Raw genomic sequence first — 21,821 nt, 5'->3', positions numbered from 1 at the left:
CCTACATTTCCCATGAGGCCCCGCGCCCGCCGGGGGTTGGAGGGAGAGTGCGGTTCGCGCCCGCCAGGGGGCGCCGCGCGGCGGAGAGGGGCGGGGCGGGCTTGGGCCGTTGCCGTGGTGATGCGGTAACGACTTCCCGGCGGCGGCGATTGGCTGAGGGGCGCCGGGTATGCGGTGGCGTCAGGGCGGGCGCGGTGACGTGCGGGGGCGGGGGGTGGCTGGGGCGCCGGCGGCGGCGGGGGGGGAGCGGCGCCGCCGCGGGAGGTGAGCGGGGTAAGGCCTGAGTGGAGGCGGGTGGGTGCTGGGGGGCGTGGGGTCGGAGGGGGCCCGGGGGTGTGGGGCGGGGAGATGAGGGGGCCGGGGCGGTAGGGACACGGGGGGACGGGACACGCGGGGGGACAGGAGCACGGTGAGGGGAGCTGGGGAGGTGGGGGGGGGCAGGGGTTGTGGGGCAGGGGGTCTGTGGGGGACAGGGAGGGGGGTGTAGGGCAGTGGGGATGGGGTCTGTGGGGACAGGGACGTGGGGTGTGGGGCGAGGGGTATGGGAGGTGTGGGGGACAGGGACACGGGGTGTGGGACATCGTGAACGTGGGGGGGAAGGAGGGTAGGAGGCAGGGTGTGGGGTGGAGGGGCAGGCTGTGCTGGGGGATGGGGGGTGAGGCTGGGGACGGGGGCTCTCTGTGGGTGTGGGTTTGAGGAGATGGGGGCACATGGGGGCTTTCTGAGGGTGTGGGGTGGAAGGGGCAGGGAGCTCTGGTGTCTGAGCATCGAGGAGGTGGGGGGGACTTTGGGGGACAGTGGTTTGGAGGGTGCTGGGAGTGATGTTAGGGTGCAGGCTCTCATTCCTGTTTGGGAAATCAGGGAAGACAGAGGATGGGACATGGCCCAAACAGGGAGGCTGGAGGAGGGGGCACAGTCTCTCTCTCTTCTCTCCCAGGGGTGGGGTGGCAAGGGGGGAATTGGCCTGTGATTTTAGGGTACCGTGAGGGGCACTGTTGGGGCTGGGGCTGGAAGGAGGAGAAGGAAGAGGGTCAGGATGGTCTTTCAGTGGTGCATCAGGTGAGGGGTTCCCCGGGGAGAAAGGATCTGAGAGCCCTTTTCTTGTCCCTCATATCTCCACGTTCTGCTCCCCATCATGCTCCTGCTTTCCCTGAGATCCCAGATAAAAGATGTTTGCTTTTTGCGCCGTGCTTTTTCCACCTATAAAGTAGGGGTACTGCTGCCTTTATTAAATAGTGGCTCTAAAGCACTAGAGAGTTCTGCACGAGGTTGCTTGTGCCATGCTGCGAACACTTGTAGCCGAATGCAGGAAGGTGGTACCTGCGCGCTGGCTGGGTTGAGTTTAAAAGCGCTTGTAAAAAAATCCTAGGTGAAAGGTGAAGGAGCATGCAGAAGTAGGTGGCAGGACCTTGAAGCAAGAGACCTAATTTCTTTTACCTCTTGCTTCCCTCTTTCGTTTTGTTCTGCCAACCTGTTGCATTTTTTTCTTCCTCGTTGGCTAGCTCCAAGCTCTGTTATTATAACCAACAAGGATCCTGTTGTTACATTGAACTGTTCCTCCCCAGATGAGTTTTGACCTCCCGTTTTTCGTGTGGTCAAAAGGCCTCCTGGCCTCGCTATACTTCCAAAAGTTTGTGTGCACTGACTCCACCTCAAATGATGTTTAACAGCCCTATTTGTTTATGATCAGAGAGCCTCCAACCTATTTACAGAAGCCAGTGAATTAAAACCTATTTACGAGGTAGGTGTGTTTTAGTGTCCCTGGATGGAAAATCAAGGCACGCAGAGGAAAAGCAGCTGAAGGTGCAGCTTGTCAGTGGAGCAGGAGAGAATACACACCCTCTGTGACGATCCCATCTCTGCTTTTCCCAAAGCATCTGTCTGTCATCGACTGTATTGTATCTGCGTGGCTTCAAACAGCGTCCCGGTGTAACTTACCTCAGCCTTGGCCACCTTCCCCGTCGGCAGCTGGGCTGGGAGGCCTCTTGCATGCGAGTCACGATCGTGCTTGCGGGAAGGAATCGGACCGTTGAGCTCCCACATGCTGGGAAAGCCCCTGTGAATGGGCCATGGGTGGGCAGAGGCAAGCAGGCTTTGGTCGTGCCGTAGAGTCCTGGCAACATCCATCGTGACGATGCAGAGGGATGTGAGCACGGAAAGAGGATGCAGCTGCGGCCACCCCGTAAATTGGAGTCCCAAGGCTGGTAGCAACGTTGATCTCTCGAACCGGTGACCTGCTGGTTGAAGCAGCCCATGTCCCGTTTCTCGTTTCTGCTCCGCTTGGCCCTCTTCCTGCCGACTCTCTTCGTGCAAAGTCCCTTGCTGCCTTCAGCGGAGAATCCCTTTCCCCTCCTGGTACAAACGTCCTCCGGGCTGCGTTGAGGTGGGAGTTTTCTCCGTGACTTATCATGTGTCAGCCAGGGATAAAGAGGAAGCTTTGAGCAGGGATGTGCTGGCAGGTTCCCTCTGTGCCCTGCTGAGCTGGTGCAAGTATTGCCTTGTGTGCGATGGTGACGGGGCATGCCCTGGCATTTAGCTGTGAGCAGGACGAGGTGAGCCAGTAATTTAGTTTTAATTCTCAGGTCTCCGGCGGCGGCAGCAGCAAAGCGCTCTGATCTGCGATGGGAGAGAGCTCAGGGTGTGATTTGTGCCCTCCCGGTGTGTGATTCATGCCCTCGTTGACAGTGTCAACGTTACACTTTGTTACTGCATCAGGGACGGGCTTTATTGATGGCGGAGATGAAGAAAGCCAGCTCCTGATGCGCCAGTGGGATTGTAATGACTTTGTTATTGTCCCTTTATTACCATCAGGAAGGTTAAAGAGAAACTTTGTCTGGGGTGTTTAGAAAAACTACCTTCTGTTTTGGGAGGGAGGGGATGAGAAACCTGCTGTAGCTTTAACGTCCTGCTGTGAAAGTGAAGTTGCTCTGCGCGGTTTTATGGCCTCCTCTAAAGCAGAGGGCAGGGCGCTGGATCTGCGCTCCTTCCCTCGCCGGCTGAGCTTCGGGCAGGCTTGTCTCTGTCCCCCCTGCCTGTAAACCGAGGGCAATCGCTTTCTTCCAGGGGAGCTGTGATTTTTATATCGCTGACCGCAAGAAAGAGTGATCCTGATGCGAATGATGCTCCAGTGCAAGGGACTGGGGGTTTTTTTTTTTGGATCTCGCACTCGTGCCCTCCCCTGGATGGACTTGGGCTGCTCGGCGGCATAGGAAACACCCTCCACGCTCACGCTAGTGTGCTGGGGGCCTCGGCTTTTGGGGCAGGGGCTTTGCTTTCTTTTTTCATCCTCTTCTGAGCAGCTGCAGCTCCTGGTGCCGTGTCAGGCCTGGGAGGTGCGGGAGGGCGTGCGGCACTGGGTGAGATTCACTCTCTGCCCTGAACCTGCCGGCTTGCCCTCCGAGCTGTCCCTCTCGGCGGGGGGCTGGCGATGCCGGGTTCGTTGCCGGCGCTCGGCTGCCTTGCAAGTCATCCCGTGTTGGAGGTAGTAATACAAAACAGGGCTTTTCCGTCGGGGTGGGAGGAGCAGCTAAGCCGGGGTAATGTCAGGGAGGGTACACGGGTTCAAGTAGCATCATGTTCACAACATCTTTGTTTAATATGTTAGTCCAGTTAGTCTGCATAACTGTGTCTAAAAATAGAACATACTTTCTCTAAGTCCTCTAGTTCAAAGCCTCATAAGCCATTTTTTTTCCGGCGTTGGTCTCTTACTGCTCTCCTGAGCCTGAAATTCATACAAGGCTATTTGCAAAGTTATCAGGGAAACCAAGAAGAGTGAATGAACTCTTACGTTTCAACCACCCGAGAGGGAAGTTCATTAAAGTTGCAGTAACTTTCTGGCAGCCTCTTAAAGGTGGATTAAGCAAGCTGAGTAAACAAGCCATCTTACGGCCACCATAGACCTTTTTCTAGCATCATTGTCATAAAAGCTCGGGGTCATTGGCCTCTGGCTGTGGGTGACATACGGCAAAGGTGACATCCTGATGCTCCAAGCCTGGTGAGGGGTCGCGGCCGTCTCTCTTGGGACACCGGGGGGTTTGCTCTACCTCCCGGTTTGCAGAAGCTGCCGGAGCCCGGGGGAGCCGGCTGCAATCGCGTGCAGCGGCTGCCCCCCCACGTCCCCGGCCTATGGTTTCAGCATGCGGTAGAGGGAGCGTGTGTTTAAATTTCAGAGCTGTCACTGGATCCGGCCCAGTTCTCCCAGCAGCATAAATATCTGGCCTTCAGCACAGCCGTGGAAATTCGCGTTGTGTTCTCTTGCAGGTTACTTGGGTTTTCAGCTCTCTGTGCTGACATGGTAACTGAATGGTGGCTTTCAGCGACAGGCAGACGGGGACAGCTGCTCCGGAGAGGTAACCCTTCCCTTTCGCACGCGGGCGATCTACCAAAGCACTTATCCTATGTTTGTTTTTAAAAACTTGGGATAGGGAAGAGCCTAGTTAGTGTGGCTTGCTTTCAGCAAGTTTCACTTTTGTTCACAAGCTTAAACTTCCTTAAATTTCTTTTTAAATTTAAATTCTATGCCTTATTTTTGTTCAGTTTCTGAATACAATCTGTATGGATTATGCTTAGGAGTATGCTGTGAGTATCATGGTCTAATCCTGTTCTTCTAAGCCGACTGTTACCTTCAAAGTATAGGAACATAATATTGTATTATTTCACTGATTTTTTTTTTTTCTTTTTACAACTGAAATCAGCTCTTCTAGATTGGGGAGGGCACATGAGATCAGGGACCGCACTTGGGTAAACAATCACCTAACGATCCGGACACGCGATCTGGCAGCAGTACCGATCCCGTCTATCGCTGTGTAACTGCCTTACTGGGAGAAAGCCGAGCGGGTTACAGCCGAGCTGGGACAGGGGTTTTGAGGAGGTGGTCAACACGGGCTGGGGGGGACGTTGTCCTGCCTGCAGACCTCTGAAGCGATGCCCGAAAGTCTTCACGGTGGTCGCCCTGCACCCAGACGCTGCGTGTAGCTTCTAAGGGTGCTGTGGTTGCCTGCGCGTAGGGGGTGGATTTATTTTTGCCGCAACACACGTCTAAGGTTTTTAGCTGGACAGAGATGTGGTTTTCTGTGTCAAGTTTGTGCAACTGTTGTGCTGTCTCTGTTCGGGCATTCGAGACATGGGCTTCCAAGGATCCTCGCAGTGTGCAGAGAGGATTTTGTAATGAGCCACATGAGGCTTTGCTGATCAGAAGAGCATTGTTGTAGAGAATTGCTTACTGATGTTAATGGTCTCCGTCTCTCTAGCCTGTTGCCTATTGCCAAATATGTATTTTTGTACAGTACATCTTGTTGCCTTTCGGGGAATATTTTGTCTGTGGCTATTGAATTATGAACTGGAAATCTGTAAATGTTCTTAGAGACCAAGGAATTAGCACGACAAGAGATTCTTGGGCTCCTTCGTGCAGCGGGACCTGACACGCAAATGATTTTTTAATTGCGTGCGGTGATGTTACAGTGCTTATGCCTGAAAGGTTATTTGCTGCCAGAACCCAGCCTGGCTTGCTCTGACTATGAAATTTTAGAGATGTTGGTTTATTTTGTGATTTCTATTGGCTCCCTTGCTTTATAGCAGGAACAACTGCTCTTGCTGATACCCACAGATTTGTCAGGCTGTGTAGCTGCTTCCTCATCAGGCGCTGCGGAGCAATCTCTGCTTTTCTAGAAGTGCCACTACTCAGATATATACTGCTTATCACTGCTGCAATAATTTTGGAGACTCTGGGAAAGTCTAGACAAGCAGAAGTGATTTCCATAGTGAGTACAAGTAAGATTTTTCTGTAGAACTAATTTCTTTTTTTTTATTTTATACTCTGAAATGCGCTCGCATTGGCAGAATGCCTAGGAAATTACTTTCCCAAAACAGGGTTTAGAGTGGAACGGTTGATGCCAATATGAAGCCTTTTGGTCAAGGAGATTGTGAAATGCATCTTCCCCAAAATAAATGTTTTGGGATGATGTTCACTGGAGCCCTGCTTGATTGCAAGAAGGATTCAGAGCAGAGCTGCCTCGAGATGTATCTTAGTTTCAGGATGACTTCTTGAAATGCTCTAATATTCACTGCTATGATCGTAGCGTCTGGAAAATGTCTGTGTCCTCTGAGGCTCAGCAAAGAGCTTGTGAACGTCTGAGATCATTTGGGTCAGGTCTTTGAAACTGGCTTTGCAAAGGGCTCCGATGTATGTGTGTGTCAGGGTGCTTCCCTGGGGATCCCCGTGGACAGGTTCTGCTCGAAAGTGTGGGTTTTGCGGAGGCTGTGGTTTGCAGGGGAATCCTGACCGGGGAGGAGGTGGCAGGATGAAAGCACAAGCCAGAAATGCGAATGTTTCTCGTGGTGCAGGGTCAAGCCAGAGCACATCTCTGAGGCTTGTGGATAGCAACAGCCGGATAATGTCTGTGCTAACCAGAATCATTGCCCTCATGCTGCATTTTCTGGTTTGCCCTGGTCTGGGAACTGGAATCTTGGAATAGGAAAAACCAGAACATGCACGTTCAACCCTGTAATAGAGATGTGGGATGGAGACAGGGAAAGTTCTGGTGTTTTAAAAGGGCAGAGGAGCTTTCCTACCTGAGCTGATAGAGAAGAATTTCTCTGATGGTCTGTTAAGACAAACTTTACTATGAACCATACTACTGCCTAAGGAATGTCTCGTTAGGAAAGCCTTTGTCAGGCCAAAGAGAGGACGGGTGAGATGGCTTCAAAATACGCAGTGTTTTGTGCAGTCGCCTCGGTGATGGGAACCTAAGCTCAAATCGCTATCCTGCCTGACTTTTTACAAACGTTTTTTTAATGCAACTCTTGATTTCATCTTAATGCAAAATCGGGAATATTTCTGAAGATGTCCAAATCTGCTTTTCACCTTTAAGTTGATTATATGGATTCTGCTAGAGCTGTGGGACCTTGAAAGTTGTTAACCCCACGAGGGCTGATGGTCAGAGACCCACATCTCTGAAAAAAATCCATGGGTTCTCATGTCCATGGGGTGGGTGTTATGTTGTGGGACTTAGGGACATGGGGATCTCTGGAAAAGGGTTGTTGGTGAGCATGAGCTTGGGGCTGGAGCTGGTGGAGCCCGCGGAGCTCCCAGCAGCTGGCTGTGTCGGGAAGTGGTAGGTGTTGGCTTGCTGCGTACCTCTGCTGCTCTCTCCGTACCCCCAAGACGGTGCCAAAGATGTGAGGATGTTGGGAAAGGCGCTAATGCTTTGCTCGAGCGTTTTGTTTTCTAGGGGTTGAGGCGGAAATTCAAATGGTCAGAGCACGCTGCGATCCTCTAATTGGCAGAGGAGTCTTGGCAGGATCACGCTGACATGATCGCTGCTCCTATCGCTGCTGAAAACAGAGGGAAACCTCTGTTCCTCCACTCGGCTCTTGCTGTGTGAATGTTGCCAGAAATAGTGAGGAAACATCATTCCCCTCTAGTTCTAAGAGGGTGTTGAACTAGTTTGTGTAACAAAGTTATTCTAATGTTCTCTGGAGTTTTCTGTTTGGAGGCGTATGCGGTCAAACTCAGACTCCCTCTTTTTTCCTGCTCTGTGGTTGAAATGGAGATGCAGCGAACATGGTGATTTGTTCTAACCGTTTCGGTGCGTACGTTCCCAGGCCCTGCTGAATCATCTGAACTTGTGCCTGGGCATAATCGCTCGCTGTCAGCTGCGTCCTGGGATCAGAGCGGCATGGCTGGTGCCCAGGAGATTTTGCTAAGGTCTACAAAAAGAGTAGCACCGGGAGTCCAAGTGTAAGCATAACAAAACTTACAGGCTGGTGGATTATTTTTTTTCTTTCCCCCCCTGGTTAGCCCATGGGATCTAAAATCTCAGTTGCTGCAAAGAGGAGAAGGCTTGCTGCTGGTTTTGTGGGCATTTTCCTGGATCTGGGAGCACTGGCAGCCTAGCAGTAAAACTTACTGGCCTGCTGGTGTGTGCAGCACTGCCAAATGACAGCCTTACTGGCGGCCGCCGGTGCTCCTGTTTGCAGTGGCAGCTTGTTCCGCTTGCAGCTTTCCTGGTTTTCCATGTAAATGCTGCTCTGAGCCTGTAACACCCTGTGCCCACTGTTTGCCTTGGGAAGTGTTGTTGCTGTTCCCGTGAGCTCCTCCCTCGTCAGCCCTGTTCTATAATTACTGATGTTCCTGAAACCAGATCCTTCCACGTGTCCTGCTCAGGTTTGGGAGGACAAGGGGTCCGTAAGCAAACTGAGTGCCCTGGAGTAACGCGCAAGAGGACTTCAGGAGTTTTGGAAAGCATCGGCTTACAGCAGTTCAGTGGATTCTCTGAGCTGCCAATCTCCTCATCTTCAGGATGGTAAAGGAAAGGGGAATATATCCCAGACGGCTTCTCTAGCACTTGCAGAAAAAAAGCAGGGGTGGGAAAGCTGGCACTTGTGGAGCAGCAGCGGAGGCTGCTGGAGGAGCACAAACAGGAGATGCCAGGCTGGGCGGCAGGTGCCTGCTGGGGGTTCAGAGTCCCCTGCGGACACTTAACCACCTCTGCAGCCCCGAGCAAGCTGTTCTGTGCCCCTCTCCCAGCGGCGTGTACGCTAGGTTTGCAGCCGTGTTCCCAAAGCATTGCCACAGCTTCGCGGCCACTTTTGCTGTGCCCTGGGGTGCGGTGGGGATGATCCTCTCTCCTTACCATACTTAATGATCTTCTCAAATGCCGTTTCTAGCTCTGAGAAGTCCCGGTCGTGTCACCTTTCTGGTACCTGCTTGTTTCGTGGCTGTGGTCCTGTTCCAGCGGGTCAGACCCACGAGCCCCTCCTGTCCCTTGGTGCTCTGGACTGTCACGAGTTGACAGCAAAACACAAATAATCGGTCAGCAATTGCCAGGATGAGATGTGCCAGTTTATTTGCTGACAGTAATCTTGGAAACGCTTCGTACAGGAATGTACAACGGGAGAAGACGGTCATGAGCAGCGTGGTGTGCTGACCTGGGGCCGGGGAGGCCAGACATGCGAGCGTGACTGCAAGCAGGTGTCAAAATCCGTAGTACGGGAATAAACAATGACGCTTGGCACCGATGGATTCCTCTGCGCTTCCAAAACATGCCGTCTCTGTGAGCTAATGCAGCAAGGAAAGGATCAGGAAGGAAGCACTGTAAAAGTCCTGCGTTTGTTTTTTGGAGGTTTTTTTTTTGTTTTTTTTTTTATGATGAAGGAAATGGAGGTATGGGGGTTGACAGGATTTGCTGAAGGTCTTGAAGCAGGGCTTCAGATAAGAGCTAACAACTGCTCAGCTCTTCGCTGCCTGCCCTGCTGTTACCCCTTCTGCAAAAGGTAGTCTTGGAGCCCGGCTCATCAGAGGCTGAAGAGGGCAGGGAGTCCCTCCGCTGGAAAGATGTGCGGGGATGATTCCTAGAATAGGAATTCATAGATAATGTAGAAGCATTAACCCTCTCCCAGTACCTGCCACCTCAAGATTTTGGAGCACGTGATGCGTGCTTGGAGCTGCTGGAGCCAGGGACGTCTGCAACTCCTGGAGGATGAATTGAAAGAGAAGAGCAGCCTGGCAGACCCCCCGCTTTTGCACGTGGTTGTGAGTTCATGGCCCAAAGTCTGATTTGCTTCTGTTTCTGCGATACCTCTTGCTCTCTGAAGAAACCCAGCACAGGTGAGAAAGCAGAAGTTCCTTTTGGAGCAAAATACCGTGACCTGGTTTTGGGGACAGCATCAATTATGGTACAAAAAGAGAAGAATCCGGCGAGTTTTGTAACCTTTTTAACTTCTTTTTTTTTTTTTTTTTTCTTTCCCCCCCCTCAGTGTCCAGGAAGTGGGTGAGTTAAAACATGCGGTAGATGTGTGATTCATTTTGGCAAGCCTGGCTGTTCAAGGCAAGCGAGGGAATCTCCTGCACCCTCTGTCACATGTTCCTGAGTAATTAGCAGCAACACGGTAATAGCAGCTCTGGCAGCACCCTGCTGCTTGGTCGGCTGGGCTCGTACTTGGTGAAATGCAGATAGCCTGCACAGAGCAGCACTGGAGAGATGATGGGACCGGACTAGGGCATGGTACAATGTCTGAGCAGACGCTTCAAGGGGAAAATCCAGCCCTGAGTGTCAGCGCTGGCCAGGGCTACGTGGAAGGGCTCTTCCTTGCTAGCTCTAGTAGCTTATTTTTGCGTGTAGCCTGCCTTGTGGCCAAGACTTTGAGTAAGGGAGGAAGCACTTGGGTAGTAAGTGCTGCTGAGATCTCATTAGCTGATGAGTGGGTGTGTTGATCTTTCAGGAACAAAAACAAACATGTTTTCAATGTTTCTCTCTCCTGTTTTGTGCACTTAGTTACCTTTCCTGTATTGCAGCATCTGTTTAGCTCTTATTCGGCTTTTATTGGTAGCATCCCTCCTCTGACATGGAGGAGGAGGAACAGAAACTGGTACTTGATCAGCAAATATCGGAAACAGTGACACAACCCAAGGGACATCTGCAAATGATGGCCAACAAGCGGTAATCACATTTTTTTATGGATTCAGTTCAGTTTTTGTTTGTGGATTCAATTTGTGCTGCACGTCACAAAGCGCTGCTGTACAGAGGGCTGAGTTCTCACCTCGCCCCTTCCAAAAGGATTCACTTCTCTTGGCTGTGAATTTGGCTAATATTTTTGTCCAGAGGAATAAAAATGCGAGCCAGAAGTGCTCCCATGGTAAATTGGTTTCCTTTCGCAATTCCTGGTGACCTCTTTTACAGTAACTTGAACAACCGCTTTGAGTAGATCAGCTCTGTGATTTGGCCCTTGGGAGGTTTGGACCTTTTTTTGGCACTTTGCTTTGCCTGGAAACTCCCATCTTCCAGGGAGGGATCTCGTGTGGTGACACTCCAGACTGCAGTGGGGACTTGGTCAATCCCATCTATATAAATATATTAGAAATAAACGTATGTTCTCCTGGAGGGAAAGGGGGGCGGGCGTCCTCTCTCCACCCCCATGAGCACGCCCAAATTACCTCTTGTTTGAGCTCACCACCAGTGAAACTAAACCTGGTTTAAAGATGAGGTCCTTCTAATTATGACCACTTCCTTGCTCTTGTTTTGTGGCTGTCTGGCTGCCAGCTCCCGGGTGTCTGTGTTGAAACGCACGTCCCCTTCTTGTGACACTTTGCTTTGCATGCAGGACTCGAATACTGGTGGGAAACTGGGCTTCTCCATCGCATCGCCCCACCACCCCTCCTGTGCACGGACCGTGGGGAAATGGGCACTTCCTCGCCGGTTTGTCAGCTTCTGCTTCTCTGAACTTGGCATTGAGGTTTACGTGCTAATCAGCAGCGAGGAGCTCTCGGGCCAAAAGGGTGCAAGCTGCACGTTGATGAACTGGAGGCTTGGATCTTGGTCGGCTCCAGAGAAGTACTGCCTTCTTGCAGGGGGTCCACGCCGAAGATTTGTCTCCTTTTAACTTTTGTTCCTGTTTTTTTTTCCTCCTCTCATTGTGCCATGTCTCTTCCCCCCGTTCCCACCATATGGTTTTGTTTGGCATAGGTGCCAGCTCCTGCTACTAGTAAAGATAAACCTGTTGCCTGCGCTGTTTGCAGCGTGGGAGCGGGGCAGCCAGCGTGCATCTGCCCAAGCCCGGAGCCAGCAAACAAACCCACCCTCCGCCGGCTGCAGGCTCCCGGGAGGGAGGCTGCTGTCTCAGCCAGGGTTACCGAAGCTCCTTGGAACGGGGATTGAGGCAAGGGCAGAGCAAGTCACGAGATGCTTGCCCTCTTGCTCCTTCCCATCCTGTGGGAAGAGGAAGGGAAACAGCTTTGCCGGATTCCCTGGAGAAGCTTAGGAAGGAATTCACGGTCCTCATCCTTGTTTCCCTCTTCTCTTTCCATTGCTGCCCTGTGACAGCTGCCGAACAGAAAAAGGGGGTGGCTACGCCGGGCAAGAATCTCTGCCCTTCTCCCTGCAGCTCGAAGCTTGTGTGCTGTGCTCCGGCGGGTGGCTTTATAGCCAAGGGGAGGAGACCGAGTTATCCCTCCTCTGGCTCTGCCCGCTTGGCAGCTGGATGGGGAGGCACTGAACGGATGGAGAGGTCCTGGGGTTGAGATGGGGCCTTTGGCCATCCTCTGCCATCCACGCAGCCATCCCCGGTGCCGTCCCACAAAGATGCAGGGCTGCGACAACCCTGCCCACGGCCGTGCTGGCAGGGCAGGTCCCTCCTCGTACTCAGAGGGACAGAGTTCGGACAAACTTCCAGCTTCCCAGGATACCCCACTCTGTACCGAGGGGCTCGCAGGGGAACGGAGCAAGTGTGAAATCTCGACAAATCTCCGCAGTCTCTGCGTGGTGCCGCGCCGCTGCCCCCGGCCCCGAGGGGAGGGCTGGGGGTCTGCATCTCCCCGGCGGTCCTGCCGAGCCGGCTCGCTCCACGCCGGGGTGCGCGGGCACGGCCCGTGCCCTGCCTTTCATCTGGGCAGCGGCTGCCTTGGCCTTTCATCTGCCGAAGGCATGGGGTGCAGCCTCCCGTGTGAAATCAATCCCTTTTTCCTCCTCCTCTTCCTCTATCTCTGTTGTTTAGAAAACAGGGGAAGGGCTAAGGGAAAGGCAGGTGTGCAAACAGCTCTCGCAGCTTCCCTCTGCCCAGGCCCCTGTACTCTTGGCCTGCAGGGAGATATTAAAAGAATACATTCAGAGCCTTCTGGTAAAAGCTTTTCTCTCTCTGGCTCTCCAGCCACTCTCGAAGGGTGGGATCCGAATCCTTATCCTTCCCGTAATGCCTGCGTGCACATGGGGAGCCCTAGCTGGAGCCCGGCGTCGCTGTCTGTGCGCATTTCGCCCTCTGCTTTCCCCCTTCTCAGGGCTGCACGCCCGTCTCTAGCCAGACCGACTCCAAGCACAGTTTTGGGGTTGCTTTGGTGGGTTTCGGGGAGCAAGCTGTGTGTCACAAACTTGCTGCCACCCCGGGAATACACAGCCCTGATAGACCCGGTGGATGGAGGACAGTGTGCCAGGGATGCAGGTGAAGGAATGTGCCTATGTTATTCCAAAGGCAACGTGCCGTGAGGCATCTGGGGAGAAGCAGAGGGCTCCGTCTGCACTAAGTTTAAAGCAAGTGGCCTGTGCTGGATGCCAGAGACAAAGGAGAGCTAATAAGCAGCTCATTAAGCTGCTGCTGGATGTATTTTCCACTGCAGACTAGTTTCTCCTGCCACAAGCTTCCCCCACTAACTGCTGTTCCAGGCAAAAGCGTTTTCCTGATGTTTGTACATTCATTTATATATAGCCTTCAAAACGATCGAGCTCGTTACCCTCCATCTCCGATGAATAGGTTTTCCTGCCTGTGTGCCATGTCCCACCGTGCGGGATGTGTGAGAGGAGGCCAAGGATAACACAGCCCTTCAATGGTCCCTTAGTGCTCTTGCAGAGGCACGGGAAGGGAGCGCTCTGCCCTTGTCTAAGCACCCCTCTGCCCGCTCCTGCTGTAGAGCAGAGCGGGGCAGCCTCTAACGTACCTCTCCTTGGAACAAAGCCATCTGTCCTGCAGTCTGAATTCCCAGCATGGAGGGGAAAAGCAAAGCCCCCTCGCCCACGGGAGACCCAGGCTCGGGGGGGTGACTTGTGTCCCGGCTTTGCGACGTGTTTGCGTTCAACCTCCCGCTTGCAGGTTTTGTCCTCTCCCTCGGCTGCTCGCTTGATCTCGCAGGGAGCTCTGACTTTGCTCCGTGCTGACGGCTTTCCAGCAAATCCAAGGAGCTGGCTGCGGCTCAAGTTCAAAGTGTTGGGTGTGAGGGTCTGCTGTGGGAAGGAAAACGAGCCCAGGCAGTCCTGGGCCACTGCTGCCCTCCCCCAGCAAGCCCTGTGCTGTGGCGTGGGCTTGGGCATGGGTCGCAGACCGTCCTATTGCTTGGGTGTTGCCCTTGTACGAGTCCCCTGCAAGTAGCTTGCTCACTTCACTCTAATGTGGACTTGAAGATGCTGCATCGGTTTAACTTGTGCCTGCAAATTGGGGCTTTCCTGGTGGAAGCTGGATTTCAGTGGCTTTTCTGATGGATATTTCTCCACTTAAAAATAGCTCCTTTAAGGAAGTGGATGCAACTCTACATAGACTGGACTTGAGATATTAATTACTCAAGCAAGAGTCAGTATAGGAATCGAAATCTGGAGGTAAATGAGCACCGGGATGTTGCAGTGGGAGCTGGACACTCGGACGAGATCCGGTATGGTTAAGAGGGAGGTAGGAAAGGCTCTGCGATGGTCACGGTACCGACGATGCATCATTTGCACGGCTTGAGTTTTTTGTGGGCTATTTGGGATGGACTAAGGCAAACAAGGAGAGGAAGCGCGCAGCGGGGAGGACGGGGCCGTTCCTCCCACAGGAAACCCAGGATTAAGACACTAGCTGGATTGTGCGGCCGTTGCGATCCTGCTGCTGGACCCCGTGGCTGAGCGCGGCCCGGCAGCTGCGCAGAGCAACAGCAACACGTTCAACCCAGCGGCTCTTGGCAGAGGGGCCGGGGCCAGTTACAACACGATGAGTGAAAATAAACACCAACGCTGTAACTGGCAGCGCTGTAACGGGAAGGAGCGTGAGTGCAGGAGCCGGCAGGAAGCCATCGGTCTTGCAGATGGCTCGCACGGGCCAGGGGCTTTCAGCCACTGCCTGCTGCCGCGCCGAGCCCTGCTCCCCCAGCATCTCCCACCCTTGGACTCGGAGCCGCTGCACCCTGATCAGCCGCTGCCCTTGATCCGAGCTCTGCCTTGGCTGGATGGGGATGGAGGGTAAAGCCAGCCCTACCTTAATCTTTCTGGTGGTGTTGGCTCTGTCAAACCCTGGCCTCGGCTGCCACCGTGACATGCCAGGGCGCTAGCAGCTCTGGGGGACATGGTCTGAGGCAGTGTTTCTGCTATGGGACCGGGGAGCCCAGGTCCCTGGGTGGCATCTGGGCTGGTTTGTGGTCTGGGCTCTGTCTGCTGGGCTTTAAATACGATTCCAGTGAGCTTTTGCTTCCTTGAGTCCTACAGAGTGTTTATACCAGAGTGCAAAGTGACCTTTAAAAGGCCGCAGGTTCTGCTTGTCTCCTTGGATAAGGAGAGAAGACAGAGCAGGACTAGCGTGGTTCCACACCGCCCTGCCGCTGAGATGCTCTGCGTTCAGAGCCAACACCGCGCGTTTCTCCCTCTGTCCCGCAGGCTAGCAGGAACAGCCTGGTAGGGTCCATCTCGGATAGACGCGGATGATGCCAGAGCTATGACAGGGATTGCAGTCTTGGCACTGAGGGGTGATCAATTATGGAACAACTACAGGAGGAAGTACCTGAGGTCAGGGAAGAGGAGGAGGAAGAGGAAGAGGCAGTGATGGTGGCAAGCGGACCCTCGGACCCAAGTGGAGGACCAGACAGCTCGCTGCCTTCAAGCAGCTACACGGGTGAGTGGAGCTGCGGGAGCTCAGCTGTCCCTGGAGCATCCACGCATCCGCGTCCTCCGGGCAGCGTGCTCAGCTGCGAAGGGCAGAGGACCTGCCCGGGAATGGAGTTTGGCTTGTTTTAATCTCTTCCCTTTGTGAAATAATGCATCAAGAGCTAAGTTACGGAGAGGCTTATTTCTTCCTCTGCAGTCACTGCACAGCCGTTGGCAGCGGCTTGGGAGATGGAAATTAAAAGGACAGGCAGGTAACGTTGTGCGCCAGATGGGGAGGACTCTCGGGGTACCCGAGAACGCTTCCCTGGCCACTTTTTGTGCAAAGTCCTTGGTGCAAACTGATTGTAGGAGCTGGCGGAGAAGTTTTGTTGCTGCTGAAGAGGCTCCTCCAGAGCCCCGGGCGTTCCAGCTGGGCAGCCCTGTACCAGCCGCCTGCCAACTGGGGATTATAAAATTTGCTGTTTGGGTTTCATTGCCTAGACACGAATGCCAGAGGGAAGAAATCAGCATTGATGTGGAGACTCTCAGCTGCTGGGCACACTGGGGGCACTCTTGGCTCTGTGCGTGGCATCTGCCTGCAGACAGTGCCTGATCTCAGATGTTAACTGCCCAGATGCAACACCAGTGGCAGACTGGGACAGTGCTGGAAATCCCTCGTCAGCCCCATGGCTGGAGGAGTTAGACGCGATGCTGGGCTTGTGGCTACTACACGAAAGGACATAGGCCTTTGTGTGTTTGCAGATCTTTCGCAGAGCTCCTCTCCCTCCCTGTCGGACCAACTGCAGATGGGCTGCGAGGAGGCGGCCTTGGGAGCGCTGAACGTGGAGTGCAGGGTCTGCGGAGACAAAGCCTCGGGGTTTCACTACGGCGTGCATGCCTGCGAGGGCTGCAAGGTACGTACGCCCCGGGGAGGGCTGGGTTCAGCAATGCCAAGCAGAGATTAGATGCCATCTCTTCAAACAAGCAGGTTTGCAGCAAAGCAGGGATGCAAGATTGAGTGACTGTAAAAAAATCATTTGCAACCTGTCCAGAGAGTGTGGAGTATAGAGGCAGGCACACAAATACTGTTCTGGAGGAGGCAGCTGAGATGCGTATGGCCCAAATCTTGCCCCATCATGCTTTATTTTGTAAGGCAAATCCATCTATCCCCACGGGGACCCTGGCTTTGCTTTTAAAGATGCTTTCTGTGCTGCAGATCAGCAGTGAGCTGTGTGTTTATCCCCCTGGGATCACTGGCCCCAGCTTGGATGTGCCTCTGAAATTCTTTCCCCCACAGCAGATGCCAGCGGGGCTGCGTTAGTGGCCCAGGTCCTGCCAGACATTCCTGCAGGCTGGGGCCGGCCCGCAGCTTGTTCCTCCATCCCTCCCTGCTGGCTGTCTGCAGTATCACACGCGCGGCATCCGGCACCGGGCCGCGGGCTGCCCTCCACGGTTCCTCCTCTGCAGCCCCCTTCTCCCACCGCCCGACCCCTCCTTGAGACAGAGACTCTGCTTGTGTCAAAGAGACCCGGGGCTCCTTCTCTTCACCCGGCTGAACCTCCATGAGGCTCCTGGGGATAATAAACCAGCCTGGTCCCAAACCACAGGTGCTAACACTGCTGTTCCCTTGTCCCCCTGCTCCGCGTCCCCCTCTGTGCCACCTGCCTGCAGGGTTTCTTCCGCCGGACGATCCGCATGAAGCTGGAGTACGAGAAGTGCGAGCGGAGCTGCAAGATTCAGAAGAAGAACCGGAACAAGTGCCAGTACTGCCGCTTCCAGAAATGCCTCTCGCTGGGCATGTCGCATAACGGTGAGTGTCACCGCTGTCCACAGGCCTGGCCGGCTGGGTGCCATCTGCCCTTCTGTGAAGGGTGCGCACAGGGAGGCTGTGTGTAGCTTGCTTTATCCTGTGGCTCTCTTCTTGCTAGGGGATCATCTTTCAAACCCAATGCTTTGAGCCTTTGACTCTTCATCCCCTTCTTCTGTACGAGAAGGGGCTGTTCATTCCCACTGTGCAGGCTGGCTGTTGGCACATGGCTGTCCCTTATGGGTTGACCCAGAGGGAACTCAACACACAGATTGCTCTTCTGTGCTGGGATTTTTAAACTTCAGGTGTAACCGTCTTGTTCCCGGCCAAGCAAAGGTGTTTATGTGGGAAGCAGGGTTTGTGCGAGAGCCCAGAGGAGTGGGGATGGGAGCTTAGTGTGAGGTTGTGTTGGCGAGGGTAGCAGCAATGGCTGGTTCATGAAGGTGTTGATGCCAGAGGAGCCGCAGCCCTGGAGGAGCATCGTGTTGCGTAGCTGCAGGTGTTCACCAGCAGATCTCTGTCTGCGGTGGCAGAGCAGACTGATGCCTCCCTGGACGCATCTCCTGGGGTCATCCCCCGTGTCCTGACCCGCTGGTTTTGCCCCCCCGACAGCAATCCGCTTCGGCCGCATGCCGGAGGCAGAGAAGAGGAAACTGGTGGCAGGGCTGACGGCGAGCGAGATCAGCTGCCAGAACCCGCAGGTGGCCGACCTGAAAGCTTTCTCCAAGCACATCTACAACGCCTACCTGAAAAACTTCAACATGACCAAAAAGAAGGCGAGAGGTATCTTGACCGGGAAGGCCAGCAGCACCCCCGTAAGTTTCCTCCCCGGGGCAGGCGGGGTTGGCCATGAAACAACATGGGAGGCTGTTCTCTGGGAGATGCTGCACGTCTCCCTCCTGCTGTAGCTCTTCCACATGCACCAGATCCCAGCTGCAGCCAGGTGGGCTCTACACGTCCCTGCCCCTCGCTGGGAATATTCCCCTTGCTCTGCAGACTTGTGCTGTTGGGGGTGGATGCAGATTGCCCGGGCACAGACAGGCAGACAAATGCGAGTGTCCTTGGCAGAGCTGGTATCTTGAGTCCCCGCGGCAGGTTCCTAACTGCTTGTTTCTTTTTCAAGCAGCCTTTTGTGATCCACGACATGGACACCTTGTGGCAGGCAGAAAAGGGGCTGGTCTGGAAACAGCTAGTGAATGGCATTCCCCCCTACAAGGAGATCGGGGTGCACGTCTTCTACCGCTGCCAGTGCACCACGGTGGAGACTGTGCGGGAGCTCACGGAGTTCGCCAAGAGCATCCCCAGCTTCATAGGCCTCTACTTGAACGACCAAGTGACTCTGCTGAAGTACGGGGTGCACGAGGCCATCTTCGCCATGCTGGCCTCTATCATGAACAAGGATGGGCTGTTGGTGGCCAACGGGAACGGCTTTGTGACCCGTGAGTTTCTGCGTAGCCTACGCAAGCCCTTCAATGAGATCATGGAGCCCAAATTTGAGTTTGCTGTGAAATTCAACGCGCTGGAGCTGGATGACAGTGACCTGTCTCTGTTTGTGGCTGCCATTATCCTGTGCGGAGGTGAGCAAGCGCTCTTGGCCGTGCGAGTCTTGGGAAGAGTCCTCCTGTACTTAGAGGTGGTTGGGGCTGGGCTGGGGGGGCTGAGCTGCAGCTGACCCTGAGATCAGCCAGAGGTGTCTTAGGGGGATGAGAGAAGAACTGAACAGTTCCAAAACCAAAGCTTCTCCATGGCGGTGACGCCTAGCAAGCTTGGACCAAGAACAAGGAGCGTAGAAGTGGCATCTCCTCCTTGTATGCTGCTGTGGGATATGTTGTCCAAGAGCACACTTCTCCCCTTGTCTAGCTGACGAGGTTGGAGTCACGGTGGGTGGGTTACAGTCCCCGTCTCCCTTTCTCCAGGAGGAGCATGTGCTTTGGAGGGCTACACCATAACACTACGGCTCCCGTGCTTCCTCTCCACAGACCGTCCTGGCCTGATGAACGTGAAGCAGGTGGAGGAGATCCAAGATAACATCCTGCGAGCGCTGGAGTTTCACCTGCAGTCTAACCACCCGGATGCCCAGTACCTCTTCCCCAAGCTGCTGCAGAAGATGGCCGACCTGCGGCAGCTGGTGACGGAGCACGCCCAGCTGGTGCAGAAGATCAAGAAGACGGAGACGGAGACATCTCTGCACCCGCTTCTGCAGGAGATCTACAAGGACATGTACTAAGGACCTGTTATTTATGAGAATGAAGCCATGGATTCCCATCAAGACTCTTTGTACAGAAACAAAGAAAACCTTTCCCCATGTCTTCCATTTCTTCTACTGGAAACTTTTCTACGTGACCCTGACGTACGGTACAAAGGGCAAGATGCCGTAAGATTTTGCAGCCACCACCTGCTAGGCCAGGGCTTCCGTTAACACACACTAACAAATTTACAAAGGCAAATCATAAGCTACTGTGTCCGTTACTACGGCCCAGCTCTTCAGCTGCTCCCCGGGGCCTCTGGAGCGGCCGGCCGGTTTACATGGCCCGGACGGTGGGGTTCCTGCGGCAGCTTGGGAACGGTGGGAGATGCTCTGGTCATTAGGAGACCCGAGCATGGTGCGGGTAGCCAGCAGGGCCAGCAACAGCACTTACAGCGTGTCTTTATTTTCTTTTTTATATTGCACTCCGAGGACGTAGTCCTGAGCCGTGAAGTCTAGGACAGTGTAATGAAAGGATGTTTCTCTCTTTCCCAAAGAAAAGCCAGAGTATTTGAAGTCGGGTAGGGCTGTCCTAGCAGAGACCCTCAGCTGCAACCCCACCTCGCTGTGCGGCATGTTCCTGTCTCCCAGAGGGATTTTGTGATCTCTGCCTTCCCCTGAGTGCTTGTGGGAGCCTTGCTCCTGGTTTCAGAGGCAGCCTGCCCCTCGGCACCTCAGTATGAGAGAGGGAGGGATGGAGAGGTGGGAGGGAAAGGGTTTGACTCATAAAAATTCACCTTCAGAGCAGAGGCCGGAATCTGTTTGCTTCCCCAGGCTTTTCTGCGCAGACATGAGTTGCCAAAAAGGGCTATGCAGGGCCAGGGGCAGGCCTGGGACTGGTCGGGGTTAGGTGGCAGGGCTTGCAACTTGTCCTGCAGCTCCCTTCCCAAGCCCGGGGGGCTCTGGGGGTTTTGCAGGGCAGTGCGGGCAGCGGAGGCTCCCCGGCAGTACGGCTCCTGTGAGCACCGGAGCAAGCAAAGCCTTCAGCAACACGAGCAAGGGGAAAGCAAAGCCGTGGCCAGCCCACAGTGCTCATGATGCTGAAAGGGCATTGCCCTGTCTGTTAACTGCCCTGCCTCAGTTTCCCCTCTGTGAAAGGGAGCTGGATTGTCACCTGCTCTCTGCTCAGAGAGGGGAGCACGAGGATTAATTAGTGCATTGGTTGCAAAGAGCTTTGCAGCTGTAAAACACAGTATAAATGCCGAGTATTTATAAAAGGGGAGGGAGAGGGTGGGATGCTCACAATGAGCAGGAGCTTCCTGGTGAGCACGGCCGGGTCGGGGGAGCTGCCCTGCCCTCCTCTGCCACCGTCCCGAGTGGGGAGACAGCTCCAGGCTTCGGGGTCTGCCTAAACCCAGAGCCGTTCTGGGACTTTACCTCGCAACTTCTCGCAGCTGTAGTGAAACGCCACGGTGCTGCCTGTGCCCGGGATGGGACCCCTGCGTGGGGGCTGCGTCACCCGGGCTCTGGGAGAGAGGACAGACCCGGGAAGGGCTCGGTCCCCTCTCAGGATGATGGTGTCTGACCTAAGAAGCGGCGCTTACCCGTCTGCAGCTCGTGGTCCCATGTGTCCTGAGCAGCCTTATTAAAATACTGATATTCCCAAGGAGGGGTTGTGGGAGCAAATTAGTTGGTTTTATTTTGTTTTCCTCCTCTTCAGGGTAGCAGATTTCCCTGGTGCAATAATTCCTTTAAAACCCGAAGGGGAAGAGCGCTGGGCTTTCCCGTCATGTCACAGGGCTGGCCGGTCCCAAACCTGCCCCCGCTGCCGCCCTCCGGCTCCTTGCCGTGCCTCAGTTTCCCTGCCCTCTGCCCACCCAGCCCCTTCCCCTTCCTACCTCGCAGGGGTGTTATGAATTACCGTTTCTAAAGCACTTTGAAGCCCTCTCGGGGAAGGCACCGGAGACGTGCGTGTGCTGGATGGAGCCTGGGGGATTTGTCCTTCTCGAAGCCCCCGGTGGCATCCCCCGCTGTGGCCGGCATGCAGGACTGGCGTGCTCATCACCTGGGGAAATTTTTGCTCTTCCCTCCTCCACAGTGTAACAACCCCCAAACTGAAATGTATATTTTTGCTAGAAGTACAAACCTCCAAGTGTTTTTAATAATATAAATAGTGTCCACAAACTGACTTGACTTTAAATAAATCTGAACTAAATATTTAAGAACCTTTTAGCATCCAGCCTTTCTTTGTGGGATTTCTCTTGGCCCCTGGGGGACTGCACTGGGGAGGGTTTCCAGCAGAGGCAATGGGATTTGCTGGATTTGCTGTGATTTCCAGGGATTTGCCATGATTCCCAGGTCTCATAGCTGCTGTGGTTTTCCTGCCTGCCTTTGCCATCAAACCTAAAAGCAGCGAGAGCCGGTCGTGAGCCTCAGAGCCGAGCGCTCCCTCCCCCAAATCTGTGCCGTGGCCCTTGCTGCGGGGTGAAGCTGGACAATGACCTGAGCCCGGCCGTAGCCA

The 21,821-nt window shown here is 54.2% G+C and overlaps 1 protein-coding gene across 4 annotated transcripts; it reads left to right on the top strand.

The window, feature by feature from the left end:
• Nucleotides 1-242: 242 nt before the first annotated feature.
• On the top strand, nt 243-21,527 carry PPARD (peroxisome proliferator activated receptor delta). Of its 4 annotated transcripts, none has more exons than XM_075174399.1 (8): nt 243-273; nt 4,261-4,349; nt 15,102-15,336; nt 16,071-16,222; nt 16,980-17,118; nt 17,728-17,930; nt 18,242-18,692; nt 19,095-21,527. In XM_075174399.1, exons 3-8 carry the CDS (start codon nt 15,201-15,203, stop codon nt 19,340-19,342), a joined length of 1,329 nt encoding a protein of 442 aa, XP_075030500.1. In that variant the 5' UTR covers nt 243-273; nt 4,261-4,349; nt 15,102-15,200; the 3' UTR covers nt 19,343-21,527. The 4 variants fall into 4 exon arrangements, with proteins under 4 accessions (XP_075030500.1, XP_075030498.1, XP_075030499.1 ...); XM_075174397.1 differs by having other exon boundaries at nt 244-273; nt 19,032-21,518; XM_075174398.1 differs by lacking the exon at nt 243-273 and having other exon boundaries at nt 1,348-4,349; nt 18,239-18,692.
• The last annotated feature ends 294 nt before the right edge of the window (nt 21,528-21,821 follow it).

Source organism: Calonectris borealis, chromosome 26 (assembly GCF_964195595.1).
Source record: "Calonectris borealis chromosome 26, bCalBor7.hap1.2, whole genome shotgun sequence".
In the NCBI taxonomy this organism is placed as follows: Eukaryota; Metazoa; Chordata; class Aves; order Procellariiformes; family Procellariidae; genus Calonectris; species Calonectris borealis.
This window is presented reverse-complemented; position numbering and strand designations above follow the sequence as displayed.